The sequence below is a fragment of the Carica papaya genome, chromosome 2 (genome assembly GCF_054855325.1).
Source record: "Carica papaya isolate Zhongbai chromosome 2, ASM5485532v1, whole genome shotgun sequence".
Lineage (NCBI taxonomy): Eukaryota > Viridiplantae > Streptophyta > Magnoliopsida > Brassicales > Caricaceae > Carica > Carica papaya.
The window spans coordinates 3,510,254-3,526,892 of NC_142310.1; the positions used below are offsets into that span (position 1 = coordinate 3,510,254).

The window sequence follows — 16,639 nt, forward strand, 5'->3', positions numbered from 1 at the left end:
TTCTTTTTGTTGTCTGATTGTATTTGTCTGTTGGGTTTGCTCTAATTCATCAGATTCTAGTCTTTGGTTGTGATTGTTGTTCATCACTTGATTTTACTTTACTGGGTAGATTCCTTGAGTCTCTCTTAATCATTTGACGGCCATGTTAGTTTCTGATGGCTGCAAAATCGATAATATGTTTCATCTGGTTTGGATAATTCTAGCAATTAGAATTAGTCTGTGATGATGTCTCCCTGTGTTTGGTTATAAATCTTGTGTCTTTCTTGTCCTGGTTTTATTTTCCTTGAGGAAAGCTTGATTTTGATTTATGGCTGCAACTGATAATGGGAATCACAAAGAGGAAATTGAGGTCTCCAATGGTGGAAATACAAAATTTCAATCGCCTTTTGATGCCCCAACATCTAGAAGGATGCTACTGCGAGATGAGGCCCATGAAAGAAAGCTACAGAAGGTCTTTTCTCCTCTCCATGAGAGGATAAAGTTCCTTAAATTTGGCTCAGCTTCTGCCAAATTCAAGAGGATAGCTGTGGAGAAAGACGAGGTTTCACGTTCAGTGCCTTCTTCCAGTGGCCATGGATTGCGAGAACGCATAAACGGGGTGTTCACTCGGAAAATAGACTGGATTTCACTGATGAAAATGTGCAAAGAATGGATTAGGGACCCGATGAACATGGCTCTTTTCGTGTGGATCACCTGTGTTGCTGTCTCTGGAGCAATTCTGTTCCTTGTCATGACTGGCATGTTAAACCACGCTCTACCTAAAAAGTCCCAGAGAAATGCCTGGTTCGAAGTCAACAATCAGATTCTCAATGCACTATTTACACTCATGTGCCTCTACCAACATCCAAAGAGGTTTTATCACCTTGTACTTCTTTGCAGATGGAAACCAGAAGACATTTCCAAACTTAGGAAGATATACTGCAAAAATGGGACCTATAAGCCTCATGAATGGGCACACATGATGGTTGTTGTTATTTTACTCCACTTGAACTGTTTTGCTCAGTATGCCCTTTGTGGTCTAAACTTGGGCTACAAGAGATCAGACCGACCAGCAATAGGAGTTGGGATCTGCATCTCTGTTGCAATCGCTGCACCGGCAGCTGCTGGTTTATACTCCATTATCAGCCCTCTTGGGAAGGATTATGATTCTGAAATGGATGAGGAAGCACAGGTTCATGTTGACGCAGGTGAAGAGAAGAAGCCTGAGCAATTAATATTGAAATCATTGGAAAAACGATATTCATTTGCAGGGATGGATGGGGAGGTGATAATTGAAAACAGACCATTGTGGAGTGGTGGGATATTTGATTTTTGGGATGATATTTCTCTAGCATATCTCTCTCTCGTCTGTAGTTTTTGTGTCTTCGGGTGGAATATGGAGAGACTTGGGTTTGGGAACATGTATGTCCATGTTGCTACTTTTCTGCTGTTTTGTATGGCACCTTTTTGGATTTTCAACTTGGCTGCTGTTAACATTGATAACGAAACAGTCAGAGAAGCTCTCAGTCTAACTGGCATTGTGCTATGTGTTTTTGGCTTACTCTATGGTGGATTTTGGAGGATTCAAATGAGAAAGAGATTCAATTTGCCTGGATATAACTTTTGTTGTGGCAAGCCAGCAGTTACTGATTGTGCTCTTTGGCTGTTCTGTTGCTGGTGTTCTCTTGCTCAGGAAGTCCGGACAGGGAATTCCTACAACATAGTGGAAGATAAATTTTGCAAAAAACAAGCGGATGAAAGCAAGCATTTGCCAAGGTCACCTCGTGAAGATGAGGTGATTGAGCTTAAATCTGGCCCGGCGACTCCAATTGAGAACAACCCCGGTTCTTCCAAGTTTATCGTAGCTAATTCTCTGAGCCTAAGCAGATTCTCGAAGGAAAGTAATAGTCCAGATGGGCTTTCTGTGGTGAAAGAAGAACCTTACATATTAGGTAATCATGAAGCTATGACTCCACCTGCTCCCCCAATGATAGAGAGAAGAGACAGCTAGAAGGGAAAATAAAACTATACCATTTATTCTGGTGTCTGATAAAGATATGGACTGGTCCATGTAAATTCATGTTTTTGAGCACTTTTTAGGCACCATATGAGTCATGCTTTACGTAGGAGTTTCGATTTCAGTGAGAACTTTTGTCAGTATGATAATACATTATTCTGATTATTTTTTACCATCTTTTTTATTATTTCTGTTCTTTTCCCTCTTTGTTCCTGCTCTAAATCATGCATAAACCAAACCAACTGCTTGACATTATGGTTGATCTTCTCTTAGGCTGTCAGTATGAATGTGAACTGTAATCTTGACTCTGTGTAGACCAGGTGAAGGAGGTTTGTTTTTCATTGAAAGAGAGGGAAAAAGAGGTGGAAGAAAAGTTAAAAGAATTTTTTTTTCAAGTTTTATTTAGAACTTCCATTTTTATTATATAGCCCTTGGTTTGCAAGGATAGAGAGATTGAGATTATTAGCATGCAATGCTGAAAGATTTCAGATTTAGAAAAAAAAAAAAAAAGAAAATGAGGTGTTGAAACTTTTCTCGTGTCTACTGCTATCATGAATATTCGTTTAAGTTGAGAAGGTGATGATGTTCACAATACAGAAGAGTGAGTTAAGTGACAAAAGTTTGGCATACGTTTAACATGAACTGTAAGTTACACGAACCTTAATGGAGCTGAAAGCTGATCAGGATAGCTGATCAAGATAGAGTTGTTGAGTCCAGCTGAAGTTCTTTTTTTTTTCTTAGATAAAAAGAAAGTGTATTATTATGTAATTGACACCGAGTGGGTGTCGTCCCTGTACAAAATATTTAGAGAGTCCAGCTGAAGTTCTTGGCAAAACTTCATGAAATTCATGTCCTGAAACAATCTGTCTCATAAGCTCATTTCTTTAAATCTTAGCATTGGAAGCTATTAAGTGCTTCATTAAATTCTGATCGGCTCTAATTCATAATTTAGTTTGAGAGTTGACCTTGGATAATGCAGACCCAGTGAATCATTCTTTATCTAGTACCTATAATTCATGAAAGTGGGTGTTTAACCCGATTCATCAAACGTTGAAAAATCAGCTGTGGTCCATGTTGCTTTGCTAAACTTTAGAGAAATTGCTAGTTTCTGCTTTTGTCATCAGCAGCCTGAATTGCCAGAGAGACTGAAGGTTGCTACTTTTCTTTTTTCAATTTCCCTTCATTCAGTTTTTTCTTAATGATTATTCCAATTGTAATGCTTTCTTTGATGGAGAAGCACTCTGGCATATGAAACAAAAAAAGGCCGATTTCTTATGCTTTCTGCCATGGAGAAGCACCTGGACCTGTTTTACAAGACATTTCACACGTGCAAGTTTCCCTCTGCGCCAACAAGTGCATGTCCACACGCACAGAAAACGCGTATAAGCGATTATACAGCTGATTATTGAGATGATACATCACTATCATGGCCAAAGGCTTTCAAGCCACCCATCATTGTTAATATGTCTGCTATGAGCTTCATCATTGGTCTTAGGTTTCCTCATTTCATGGTTGTAAAACTCTGCAGACCTGAATTACAGTAGATTTCATATCTTCCATTTGTTTATGGCTTTCTGTGTTTGGAATATAGAATAGAATAGTGCATGATTAATCTTATCTTGTTTAAAAGTTAATTATGACAAGAAGATTAGTGCATCATTCTGCTTGATGACAGAGAGATAGAACTCTGCCGAGTCTCATCCCAACAAAAAGGAAATGACAAAGATGAGACGTGGATCACACTGGTGGAGTTTTTGTTTAATTCTCATTCAATTCTTAAACCTTTTCAAGTGAAGAGGTTGAATTTTTTACCATTAAAGGATTCAAGATAAAAGAATGGCGCTGATCATGATGAACTTATGGGTACACCTTTTGTAGATCTCTATATAGCTGTACCTGCCATCTACCTCAGACTTTTTGGTGGGTTTGTTGCTATTCTTGGTTAGCCTGTATTATATGTATATTTCTATCTGTGCATGTATGTGTGTGTACAATATATATATATATATGTATGCTGCACGTGTCAGGCAATGGAGGATGATTGGTGTTGAAGCAATGGAGCAGTTTGATTGGTGTGGTGAAAGAAGACGATATCGTCAGAAGCTTACATTAAGTTTTTGATAATGGTGAGATGCAGAAAACAGCAACCAGACCACGACAAAATACAAGTGGAAGACCATGAAAGCTCCACGCCCTTCCCTAAATTCTTCCTTCTTGTTTTCAACCTGTTTTTTCTTTTAATTTTTAATATTTTTTAAAAAGTTAACTTCATCATTATCTTGGTTGATTAGATCATCACCAGGTGCATGCATGAAGACATACATACATATATATAATAATAATAATAATTAGTGTGTTTCGTAGTTAAATTTAATTAAATCTCAAAGAATTTATTACGTCATTAGTCATAATATATTAAATATTTAATGTGAAAAAATTAATTAAAAAACAATTTTATTGCTAAAATAGAAAAATCAAAAGTCAAGAGTAATTATGAATTGAAAAGAAAATTATCCCAAGTCATTTCAAACGTCATAAATACACTCTTTATAAATTGAAATGCAGTTCCACAGTTTTATATATATATATATATATATATTGTTTCAAATTACTATATTTAATAAAATTACTCAATTTAAAAGGAAACGTATTTTCTTAATTAAAACTAATTTTGAATATAATTCTATAAATATAATTCTAAATCCAGTGGATACCCAAAACACCCTCCACATTCAATTAAGGATAGCCGTCTGATTTTAATCATGTGGCCAAAATTTCCAATTTAAATTACTATAATGAATTAATAAAAATAGAATTAGAAATATAAGGCCAAAATTAGAGGTCAATTTTTGTCCCTTTCTTTTCTATTAATGCAACCCTCCTCTTCAATTTTTTAGGATGCATTACCCCTTTACCCAAAAAAAAAAAACAAATATTAAGAGTGGGCTCTACATTTTGCACTAGAAAACACCATAAATTAATTATTTAACGTATATTCAATTTTATATTTAATTATGTATAATCTTTATTTATTAATTGTGCAATATGTATCGTTTAAAATCTTAATATTCAATGTGATTCACAATTTTTTTATTATTTAAATTCATACTTTAAATCTCAATGCAACATGATGGCATGTTTACAATATATATATATATATATATAATAATTTAATTCATAGATGTAGGGGTAAATGAAAAAGTGAATAGGCTAACATAGTCTATTTATGTTATTTATCAATTACGCCAAGACTTAATTAATTACTTTACACTTCTTTTTTCCACATATCATAATTCGTACAAGTAATTATTTAGTTTAGCTTGCGTGATCATACTATTAAATTAATTTTGTTACATCTATTTTTTATTATATTTTAGTATTTGATGTTTTTTTAATATCAAACCACATTTTTTATTTTTAACAAAAAATTAAAATAATTATCATGCTTTTAAAACTTTAATATTGTTTTTATTTTTATTTTATTTTTTTATCAACTTAATTAATTAATAAAATTTATTTTTTAAAATATTTTTTTTAAAAAATTTCAAATATTATTGAATTATTCTAATTTTTTGGTTGAAAAATAAAATATTTTTTAAATAAATAAAAATATTAAGAATTAAATTAAAATAAAAAAAAAAGTTATTAACAATAAAAATGAAAGGAATTTGGTAATTAATCTAAAAATTAAATTAATTGCATAAAAATTTATAATGAGGTCAACAAAAGTTGGCTTGACTTTTTCCTCACGTTTATTGTCCCCCCTCACCAATCTCATATTACGTGGATCGTCTTATTGTCTGCCACGTGGATAGTCAATCTATTTGGTATCCCCAAATTAGCCTTCTTTGTTGGCATACAGAATGACCAAAAAGACCAAAGGAAGATGAAACGAGTCTAACATTTTGAATTTCATTGGTGTACGTAAAAAGAATACGATAGAAACGACGTAGACAATCAAAACCCACCTTCTTCTCGCCTCTATATAAACCATCTTTTCCTCTCCGCGTAAAGTCTCACCAGTCCCTCCTGGTTCTCATTTCGCTCTTTCTAGAACTCTCACCATCTCTCTTGAACTTCATTTTCTCGTTTTCATTTCTTTTTATTTTTGTTATTGTCAAGAACTGGCTAACCCGCAGGAAAAAATTCTGGAGGAAACCGAATCCAAGAACCAAGTGGTGGTTCTTGCCCTCTATGAGGCCTTAAGATCTCGAGACGTGGACACAGTACACCAGATCCTAGCTCCAGATCTCGAGTGGTGGTTCCATGGCCCGCCTTCTCACCAGTTTATGATGCGCCTACTGACCGGAGTGGCCGCCACGTCAGCATCCGACTCCTTCGAATTCGTCCCTCTCTCAGTCACCTCCTTCGGCTCCACTGTCATCGTCGAAGGCTGCGATCACGCGCGCGCAATCTCCTGGGTTCACGCCTGGACCGTGACCAATGGGATAATTACACAGGTGAGGGAATACTTCAATACTTCTCTTACTGTCACCCGCCTAGGTAACAGCCAGTCCTCACCCTCTGATTACCAATCTTCGTCCTCTTCATCAACGGTGGAGATCGCTCCTCTGCATTGCCCGTCCGTTTGGGAGAGCAGTTTCTCCAATCGGGTCGGTAAATCCGTGCCGGGTCTGGTCCTGGCCATATAAACAAAAAGAAAAATCAAACCCCGCCACAAAATCACACTCTCGAACGAACCTTCCGATCAGCTACGGATAATATATAAAATAAATAAATAAAAAAAGGAGTGTGTACGTGTCAGCTCCTGGTTGGTTCGTAACTGATGGGCTGAGAATTCTAAAAGACGAGAGATGTGAGCCATTATAGTAAGGCGGTGTTTGGGTTTTAGGTTCTGTTTGGTTTCGCGTTTTATTTAATCCGTGTTTATGTTTTTGTTTTTTTTTTTTTGTTTTCTAGTGTGGTTGGTGTTTGCCAGAGCATGATGGGGATGAGTGGAACCAAGATGGGGATACCCAGTTGGCCATTTCCTGGTGTGTCTGCTCTTTGGTATCTTAATTTCATTGCTAATAATAATGATTTTCTCATGCTAATTACTTCTTCCGTATCTAATCTGAGCAAAAAAAAAAAAAAAAACAAGTGGTGGCAGTCCCCAAAACGACGCCGGATAAATGTACAATTAACAAGGTAGATAATTAAATTATTAGATTGTGCTAACCGAATGTGGATGTTGATTGAAGATGAGGATGGAGCCACGTCAGCACATATATTTGGATGTTACTGGGGGAGCCACAAACTGGAACATATGAAGCACTTTTAAGATCAGAAAACCTTCAACTTATGGATGAAGTTGCCCCTGGCTATGACCCACTTAAATTTTGGACAAAACAATTTTTTTAAAAATATTTTACAATAATCTAATTTAACATAATAATTATATTTATTAAAAAAATGGTACTAATTATTAATTACACAATATTAATAAATTATTAAAATTTAATTATATGATATTTAAATAAAACAGTAGTGTATTGTTATTTTGAAAATACAGAAATTATGTATTATGGTGCCACAAACAGGCCGCAGGGATGGCTCTGGGGTCCATTGTTTTCTGGTGGTTAGTAATCCACCAAATTGGAAAGAGCCCGCACTGTTGGCATCTGTTTGAATGAATAGTCAAACATCACGTCAAAGAAATTAACTCTAACAGCTTGATCCCTGATTCAATTTTGGATTCATGTGCATACATACATATATATATATATATATTTATTTATTTATTTATTAAATAATTAAGATTGAATAATTTTATACTTAAAATTATTTTAATTTTAAATAATACGATATTTTATTTTTATATATATCATCAACTACATGTAATTGATTCGAGAATTGATGCACTACGTGAAATAGAAATTAAAGAAGAATGTCAAAGCTGGGTGTGATGGGTTTTTTTCCTTCCCTTGATGACGAAGTTTGAGTAATTATATACTAAATTCAAGGGGACGTGCACAACATAATCAAATTGTCCGTAGCAAAAATATCAGTCACTTTTATGTATACATGCATATACTTATCCCTATGTGTATGTGCCCACTAACAAATTATTATTACAATATTAATAAAAATCATACTCAGTGTTATAAAAACAAGTTATATACTTAATTAATTAAGTACAAATTATGTCACGTTGCTGAACATATTCTCCGTTAAATGAAAAAAATAATAATATGATTCGGTGGGGGAATACAATTAAAAGTAAGGGAACAGAATCCACGCGCGCTAAGAATAGTCTGCCGCGGCAACTGCGTACCACTAGACATCCTTGTTCCAATCACACAGGGACGGCTATAACTGAGCAGCCCCTCTAACCTTGGAATTTTCTAATCATTCCGTCAAATAATTCTGCGGCAGACACGTGTACGTTCATTATCTGGCTCACGGACCTACAGCTCGTGCCTGATCCGGTGGGTCCCTCTCCGATCACGAAAGTGACGCGGTGGGATAAATCTGGCCGTCCGATCTCATCTGGGTAGGCAACCACCAGTCATCCTGGTTAGGAACTGGTGAAAGCGGGGCCCGCGCAGCACGAAACAGTGTTGGTGGGCTCCAGATTTTCAAGCTGAGTTTGCGTGTGCCGAAAGAACACTTCCCGGTATGGGAAAATTTCTTTTAACAAGATTTTAGATTAATTTGAAATTTAAAGTAATTAATTACAAATTATTTTTACTAATACAACTGGGGGTGATTAATGGAATGAATTTCCCACTTGGTATGTTAAAATTATTTATGATGAAGTAATCCAATTTAATGCACTTGCAAATGTATTGGCGGTCTATTTTGAGAATTAATGTATGTGGAATAATACTTTTAATTATATGCGAATGTTTAATTTCTCTTTTAAGAATTGTTCTACAAATGGGTGTGATCCCTTTATATCGACATATGCGAATGTATCACACATTTTGTTTGTATATTCTTTAATTTCTATATATCCAATCAATATATTCTCTTCGAGGGATCACCATTATGATGCCTATCTAGCCTTTTATATATACACACACCCATGTACATATATATATATATATATATATATATATTGTGATAAGGAGATCAATACTAAATATTTGAATGAATATAATTCATTCAATTTTCCTTTCAATTTTTTCTCTAATTTTCAATCTCTTTAAATTACAAAAAAAAAAAAAAAATTGGTTGAAATATGTGTTTGTGTGTGTGTATATATATATATATATTGAGCTACAAAGTTGTAATTTCATACCCATATTTGCTTCATTTTATGAATAGTCATTTAAGTTAGAAAAAATGGTTAGAGAAATTGAAAATATTTCTTGTAAAAAAGATTGAATTAATTTTTTAACTCGTTACGATTATCCCAACAAAAAAAATTATAGTATCACAAATATTATAAACTTCTTAATAAAAAAAAAAGAATAAATATGAGCTAAAAAAGATAACTTTAAAAAGAAAAAATTTTCCTCAACTAGATTTTTGTTGGACAAATGGGATTGCGACCAAAATTCCGAGCATATAAGTAAAAAGTTCTCGATAATGAAAACTAATACACACAAAAAATCAAATTAGATTTATTTACTAGTTTAAATAAATAAATAAATACATAAAAAACATAATTTCAAACTATAAATAACATATATTACACAAACTCAACCCTCAAAAGAAAGAAGAGAAAACTATATTTCTATCTCCATCAGTATATGGTATTTCTTCAAGAACAAGATTTCTGTGTGCTAATCTGAGAACGAAAAAGAAATTTTTCTTGAAAAGAAAAGAGAAATCAAGATTGATATTCAGTCTCATCGATCATCACGAGCAGCGCGATGATGAATGCATAATCAACCTCCGGATTCACTTTTACACTGTATGTGTCTAGGCCTTTAAAGCTTTTCCACGAGTACTTATGGTTTACCTGTGAAAACTAATTTTCCATTAGACAAATATATATGAATCATAAGTTAAAAGTAATTTTTTAAACTTTTATTTATAAATCATTAATTATTAAATAATTAAGTGACATCTGCACATTCATAATCATCTAATAATAAAATAACACATTCAACCTCGTAACAAAAATATAAGAAGCGTAAAGAAACATAATCGTAAAGGATTAACTCAACCAAATTGAACATCAATACCAACATAATTAACCTACTAATAAGAAAAATAATAGAATCAACCTCTTAATAGGGATGCAAGAAGCGCAAAAAAACTTAATTGTAAAAAATTAACTCAAGGCAAATTAAACAGAGTATTGGAGTAATACAAACTAAGGAAGTGAAAGTTACCCGAGCAATGACAGCATTGTCTTTGTAGACTTTGAAGGATAAATTGGTGTAACTTCCAGAAGTCCGGAAATCACGAACTTCTTTCCCCAAATTGTTAGCTAAGAAGATATCAAATTCTGATTTCAATTTCAGAGCTTTAGATTGCTGTGCACAGAATATTAAATCACTGTTCTCGCTACTTTCGCCATGGTAAACACTCCATTTGTCTCTCAGTGAGAGTGCCTGAACAAGAAGCAACACATCACTCCATGTCAAAGACTTTTCAAGTATTCATAAACACAGATCAAAACACAAATCTTCTTGATTAGCTTTTTCACAAACATTAAAACACACGCATATGCATAGATATGTTGGTTTCTCGTTAGCTTCTGCATATTAAAATCAAGAACTTATATCAACTTCTTTTTCCCATAATTTATTGTGTGAAATAATTGATTACATCGAATTATTTTAAGAGGTTAAACTTAGAAAAAGTCACTTCATGTATCACTTATAATCTAACATGCTCTCACAAGCTCCCTCAGGAGTAATGTCAATAGGCTAGTTAGGATTTAAACTTTTCCACTAAGCACAAGGTTAAAAATGTGAATAACAAAATTTGAACTTTATACTTCGTCTACACCTTTCGCTTAACAAAATTTGAAATAATAGATTCACCAATTATTCCAAAAACTCAAAGATTATAAAAAATGACTTGATCTATCCTTTTTCCTTGAGGGGATCGATCTATCATTTATACCATAATACTTTTCTATATATTCTTTCTTGTATGAAAGCTCTAGAGAAAACAGAGCTTCTAATAAAATCTTCTTTTGACTAGTATTTGCAGTCATACAAACATACACAAAGAGACCCCCCCCTACGCATAAACATGCTGTTTCATTCATTTGTGCATATTACAATCAAGAACATGTGTTGATTGCTTATTCCAATCATTCTCTGCATACCTTTTCTTGTATGGATATAAGCTCTAAGAAACAACAGACCTTCCAATACAATCGAGCAGTCAAATAGAATTTTCATTTATATATATATATATGAACACACTTTTCATATATATCTATATGTATATATAGATCCACATGTATACATATATTTGGTGACCATTTCTGGGTTTTCATTATTTTCTGCATATATTCAATCCTTGCATAAAAAATGAGCAGGCACGAGTAAACATATAGTGATCGCTGTTGAAATCATTTTCTACACAAACATAATCTATGACTTATGTGTCAAAAACTCTTCATTTTTCTAGCATTATCTAACCCCGCTCAATACCCATATCAGAAATTCATTCCGAAAGATTAAGATTAAGACGAATTCAAACAGAAAAATTACAAACCGAAAGAACTAGAATTCAATCATGTGAAACGAAAGAACTAGAATTTGATTCCAGCAAAACAAAGAATAGAAAGTTATAACTCTACTGCTGTCTAATCCATAAGCTGTGAGGAGAGAAATTAGGAAAGAGAATAGACCTTTCCGCGCATGGTGAGGACAGGGAAGCCAGCCGGGTCGCGCATGACCCGTTTCCTATCAAGCCTCCAGACACCACCATCGACCTGGAGAAGCAGATTTCCGCTAACATCATAGACGTCGTATGTGGTGAGCGACAAACCCATTTTCCTCTTCACAGATAGCTCCAGAGGGTGAGGGTTACAGAATCGATCCCCAACGACGTTGATGGTCGGATCCCCAACTCCCCATTCGACCTTTTGCTTTGTCATGGATACACCTCAAAGAAGAAGAAGAAGAAGAAGAAGAAAAAGGTGATGTTGTTGCAGAATTGCTTGCTTGATCTGCTTATATAACAAGCTAAGAAATGGAATGATTTGCCAAATGAAAACGAGCGTTCGTCAAAGTTTCCTCGAGAGCTGTTTTGAATGATGAAAACGCGGCAGTTAGGTCATTGAAAAATATTTTTCACATATAATATATATATATATATATATATAAGCCTCAATCATTGAAATAATTAATACCAAGGTAGATTTCTTGCGAAGATTAACAAAATTGATTTACAATTTAAGATATGAACCCAGATTAGATGAATCTACTAAGTCATAAGAAATTCATAATTAAAATTTTTTCAACACATCAAAAATCAAACTATTCAACATTGAAATTGCGAATATTATTAAAAAAATAAAAATAAAAATAATTTTCCAAACAATATCAACATTTTCGATGATAATGATGTTGAAAAAGACATAAAACTTCACATTCAATAATCTTAATTATATATATAAAAAAAATGATTACAGAGAATGAAAAAAATGAAAGACATCCAAAATGAAAATTCAACTGGGTTTTGTTGAATGATCTACACACCTCAATGAAGAAATCCAAAAGAAAAATCCAACTGGGTGTTCTTCAATAATCAAGAGCAAAATATTAGGGCCAAGAAAGGAACAGGAATTGGGTAAATATATAGAAAATTTCTGTTTTTTTTAATTAGGAGACAGAAGGGTTTTGTTGTTTTTACTTTTTAGTACCCTTTGAATTCAAAAAGTTGTATATATATATATATATATTTAAAAAATAAAAATACAACTCATGAGCTTTTTTTCCACTAGTGATTTTTATGGCTATGATGGGAGTCTAACAAACCCAATAAATGTAGCCATTTCCCCCAATTTAACATCAACAAATTTAGATTTGTAGGTTTGTTTCCATCTAACCTCTTACATTCAATTTCTATTTAATGTAAAATAATTAACAGAAACACATATATTTTATTTATTAGATAATAAATACACAACCATTACATCACAACCTTTTTAAAAGAAGACAGAGAAAAATGCATTATCCAAATTCAAAATCACAGCAATCATAATATTTTTAATGCAGAAAATAACTCATCAACTCTCCACCTGGTATAAGATATTAGTTTTGCTCTATTTAATAAAAATATAGGCTTAAAGTTTAAATTCAACTTTATTTTTGCTTGAAAAAATATGTCCATGTCCGTGTGTTCTATCAAATAAAAATCCCAAACTTCTGTACTTTTTCTCGAAGAAGAAAGATCTAAACACCAAGCCAGCATGATTCCACATAAAAGAAAACATCTAAAAGCTCAAAAAGCAAGCACAAGCTCACTTTCTCCCTAATTCGTATCACTAAAAAAACGTTTTTTTTTTTTTTTTAAAAATTAAAAATCTCAGCTTTTCCTTCTCTTTTTTTCCCTTTTGTTTATATGGGAAAATCACTTCCTTGCACGACCAGACTCCATGAATTTTCCAGAATAGTCTCATTCGACAAGCCTCCGCGTGCAGAACGCGCGAAACCCATATCGAGAAACGGAGTTTCTGTCAAGGAAGCGGGGAGGACGAGCGGGGTCAGAGTCGACCCCGGGCGAGCGAAGCAGAAAGGAATGGAGGGTAAGGTGCCTTTGTCTGCTGTGGTCTCTGATTGTGTAAAGAGGTGGTTTGAAGAGACACTCAAGGAGGCCAGAGCTGGTGATATCGCCATGCAGGTCTTGGTTGGTCAGATGTATAACACTGGCTACGGTGTAACCAGAGATACCCAAAAGGTATTTGATTCTTTTCCCCAGAGAAAAAAATCTCTTTTCACTAATTTTTTTTTTTATGGCATTTTTATTTGGTGAACAGTGTCATGGTTGTGTGATACAAAAATTTGAGTTCAATGTTGTCTGAATGCGAGAAAGCTTCAGTCTTTCATAATTTTCTCTTAACTTGGTAGCTAAGAAGCTAAGTGATGCTTAATTTTCCTTTTATTAGTTAATCGTCCTTGTTCTTATCTTAAAGACTATATTTCTGTCATATTTTTTATGAATAAATAATGTCTTTATAAAATAAGGGTCGTGCTTGGATAGATAGAGCTTCAAAAGGCCGTTCTTCAGTTTGGAAAGCAGGCGATAAACATCCAGGTAGTTGCTCTCTTTTTCCTTCTCCTTGGTCCTTCTGGCCCTTCATTTTTCATGCTGTTTGATTAACTTTTGATCTGCTCAACCTAGTTGGTTTTTTTTTTTTTTTTGGGTTTCTGAAGGTTATAATGCCAGTGAATCAGATCCCGATGGCTCTAAGGAAGATGGAAAATAAACTCAAAATGTAATTCTTGTTAGGCTTACCATTAAAATGTAAGTTGAATTTCTGCTATTCCTTCGGTTGACTACCCAAGTTCTTGATTAATACAGAGTACATTTTGTTTGAGCTAGTATTAAAAGGATTCTTTTACATGGCTGCTTGGTAAGAGTTTAATGGCTTAATGGTAGAGGAAATTATGTTTTCATCTCTAACTATCTCCATATCGTATTATGTTATTTTCCTTTTTTCTTGTTTGATTTTCCCCTTGTAATTGTTTATGGTGTCATTCTGTGATTGTAGCTTGAATTGTTAGATAACATCCTGTCTTTCAACTCATGTAAGATTCAACTTCCTTGTGATTCTTTATTACATTTTAACTGTTGTCTTTTCCAAGAGAATAAGAGAATTTTACTGTGCCTTCCCTCCACCCTAAAAAAGAAAACACAAAAGAAAAACCCAAGCTCTGTTTTTCCTTTTTCTGGAAGTGTGCTCAATTGTTAAGCCTTCGCTTTTTACCTGAGAGATTTCTTGATCTTCCTTGTTCAGAACTTCCTTGCAATGTTGATTGTGAGTATAACTGAGGTTATGTAATGCTAGGCAGTCATACTTTTCTTTTATCATGACGCCCCCTCCTAAGGGAATTTCACCCATGTACTCCTTGTCTAGAGGACTTTTTATGTTATAGTACATAATGTGACTCAAGTCGTCAGGAAAAGAAATTTCAAATCATTATCTAATTACTTAATGGAATTAGCTAATCTCCTGAATGATCAATGTAATGCTGAAAAAGAAAATGAGTAAAATTGCAGCATATATACTTCATTACACGAAAAAGTAGCTTATTAAGGATGTAGCCATGTGAGATACAGGGAAAACTGGCTCATTGTTTTTGAAGGTTGTGGAGGATAAATTGCATTGAGCAAAGATATCTGCTTTACATCTAATTTTATCTTTTTTAGCGAACATAACATTTTGCGTTTGTCTTAAACTTTTGTGTTTTTGCAGTGAATTCTCTTCCTGCACCATGGTGATATTTCGACACTTTCTGCTGTCTGATTTTTTTAAAAATTTCTTTGCAGCCTTCCAAGTTCTTGTTTACTTTATTTATTCATTCCAGACAAGCAATACTGTATAAGACTGGGTTGGCTTGTTTTGGTTTTCCTTGTTGCATTGTTATGTTTCTTTATCGGGAGTCTTTAATTTTCATGAAGTTATTTCATCTACTCTTGTTTTTGCTTTTGGGGATTGAGGGTGAGATGATGTTATAGATTGACTCTGTAAATGAAGGAGAATTTGTTTATATGGTTAATTCTGATATTCAATGTAATCATGATAAATATAATTTCATAATTGAAGTATAGACTATGTTTGATTTTCTTTTCCTGCATTAAATCTTTCACATTGATGTGAGAAATCCCAAATGTGGTATAAGATTACAGCAAAGAAGAAAAATGAATAAAGCTTGTTTTAAATATTATATGATTCATTAAACATGAATTGGATTGGACTGAACTAGATGTTGTGACATTTCAAGTGCTAATTAAGGTAAATAGATGTCAGATATAGATTAAGAATAACAAATGCATAATAAAATTTATGCAGCAAAATAAAATCATTACAAATTCTTTACAAATTTATATGAGTTTCAAAACATACATATATTGAGACCAGAAGTAATTGCAAAATACAAAATAAAACATAAGGACTATTTCTTTCACTATATTATTGGACTCATCAGAGAGCGGAAACAATTATGTATTCAGACTTGTGGATCCACGAAATTCTCATAAACTTCTAAAGGTAGGTCAGCCTACGGGTTTTCACTTTCTTCCTCATCTGGGGAAGGAAGAGGAGGGGAGGAGATGGAAAGAGTAAGTTTATTATGCTCAATAAGAAAAATAATATTAAATTAACATTGTAAAATTTTAAAAGTTAATTATTTTATTATTTAACTTCATCGTTTATCTATCTCACATTATGGAAAATTATTTATTTGTTAAGAAAATGATATGTTAATACAGAAAATCAAACATACATCATATTAAATAATAGAGAAAATCAAATGCATCATTAAATGCTCAAATTTTCGTGTCATATTTCGCGAAATCATTACAACTTCCATATTTGAGAACAGATACAGATTTTTAACTATCGAGTGGAATGACCAGATTAAATACAGATATGACAATTTGTTTAAGCCCATTTCCGGCCGACCAAACCATAGTACGATCTATGACCACAACCGTACCAGTCATAGTGATCTAAATAGATATTTATAGTCATGACATTACTTAGCCACAAGTGACCTATAC

General features: G+C 33.5%; 4 protein-coding genes across 6 annotated transcripts; 3 read left to right on the forward strand and 1 right to left on the reverse strand.

Moving 5' to 3' along the window:
- Window positions 1-169: 169 nt before the first annotated feature.
- LOC110819305 (uncharacterized) lies at window positions 170-2,168 on the forward strand. The gene has a single exon (XM_022048445.2). It carries the CDS (start codon window positions 308-310, stop codon window positions 1,988-1,990), a length of 1,683 nt encoding a protein of 560 aa, XP_021904137.1. The 5' UTR covers window positions 170-307; the 3' UTR covers window positions 1,991-2,168.
- Window positions 2,169-6,133: 3,965 nt separating this feature from the next.
- On the forward strand, window positions 6,134-7,684 carry SAG20 (senescence associated gene 20). Its single transcript, XM_088212768.1, has 2 exons — window positions 6,134-6,990; window positions 7,198-7,684. Exon 1 carries the CDS (start codon window positions 6,286-6,288, stop codon window positions 6,646-6,648), a length of 363 nt encoding a protein of 120 aa, XP_088068894.1. The 5' UTR covers window positions 6,134-6,285; the 3' UTR covers window positions 6,649-6,990; window positions 7,198-7,684.
- A 1,858-nt stretch (window positions 7,685-9,542) lies between these two features.
- LOC110819400 (LURP-one-like protein (DUF567)) lies at window positions 9,543-12,155 on the reverse strand. Of its 2 annotated transcripts, none has more exons than XM_022048571.2 (3): window positions 11,760-12,155; window positions 10,282-10,503; window positions 9,543-9,914 (listed from the first exon to the last, which is right to left on the reverse strand). In XM_022048571.2, the coding sequence occupies exons 1-3, from the start codon at window positions 12,006-12,008 to the stop codon at window positions 9,774-9,776; spliced, it is 612 nt and encodes a 203-aa protein (XP_021904263.1). In that variant the 5' UTR covers window positions 12,009-12,155; the 3' UTR covers window positions 9,543-9,773. The 2 variants fall into 2 exon arrangements, with proteins under 2 accessions (XP_021904263.1, XP_021904264.1); XM_022048572.2 differs by having other exon boundaries at window positions 9,543-9,905; window positions 11,760-12,153.
- A 1,030-nt stretch (window positions 12,156-13,185) lies between these two features.
- LOC110819131 (uncharacterized) lies at window positions 13,186-15,685 on the forward strand. 2 transcript variants are annotated; one of them, XM_022048210.2, is made up of 4 exons: window positions 13,204-13,813; window positions 14,101-14,170; window positions 14,290-14,380; window positions 15,333-15,685. In XM_022048210.2, exons 1-3 carry the CDS (start codon window positions 13,478-13,480, stop codon window positions 14,340-14,342), a joined length of 459 nt encoding a protein of 152 aa, XP_021903902.1. In that variant the 5' UTR covers window positions 13,204-13,477; the 3' UTR covers window positions 14,343-14,380; window positions 15,333-15,685. The 2 variants fall into 2 exon arrangements, with proteins under 2 accessions (XP_021903903.1, XP_021903902.1); XM_022048211.2 differs by lacking the exon at window positions 15,333-15,685 and having other exon boundaries at window positions 13,186-13,813; window positions 14,117-14,170; window positions 14,290-14,373.
- Window positions 15,686-16,639: the final 954 nt, after the last annotated feature.

Bases quoted from the DNA above. Each gene is read 5' to 3' on its own strand.
- LOC110819305 (XM_022048445.2), top strand. From the start codon at position 308: ATGGCTGCAACTGATAATGGGAATCACAAAGAGGAAATTGAGGTCTCC.
- SAG20 (XM_088212768.1), top strand. From the start codon at position 6,286: ATGATGCGCCTACTGACCGGAGTGGCCGCCACGTCAGCATCCGACTCC.
- LOC110819400 (XM_022048571.2), bottom strand. From the start codon at position 12,008: ATGACAAAGCAAAAGGTCGAATGGGGAGTTGGGGATCCGACCATCAAC. The intron at 10,504-11,759 runs GTCTATTCTCTT...CTTCTTGTTCAG, and splicing joins TCCTCACCATGCGCGGAAAG to GCACTCTCACTGAGAGACAA. The intron at 9,915-10,281 runs GTAACTTTCACT...ATGGAAAATTAG, and splicing joins ACAATGCTGTCATTGCTCGG to TTTTCACAGGTAAACCATAA.
- LOC110819131 (XM_022048210.2), top strand. From the start codon at position 13,478: ATGGGAAAATCACTTCCTTGCACGACCAGACTCCATGAATTTTCCAGA. The intron at 13,814-14,100 runs GTATTTGATTCT...TTATAAAATAAG, and splicing joins TAACCAGAGATACCCAAAAG to GGTCGTGCTTGGATAGATAG. The intron at 14,171-14,289 runs GTAGTTGCTCTC...GGGTTTCTGAAG, and splicing joins AGCAGGCGATAAACATCCAG to GTTATAATGCCAGTGAATCA.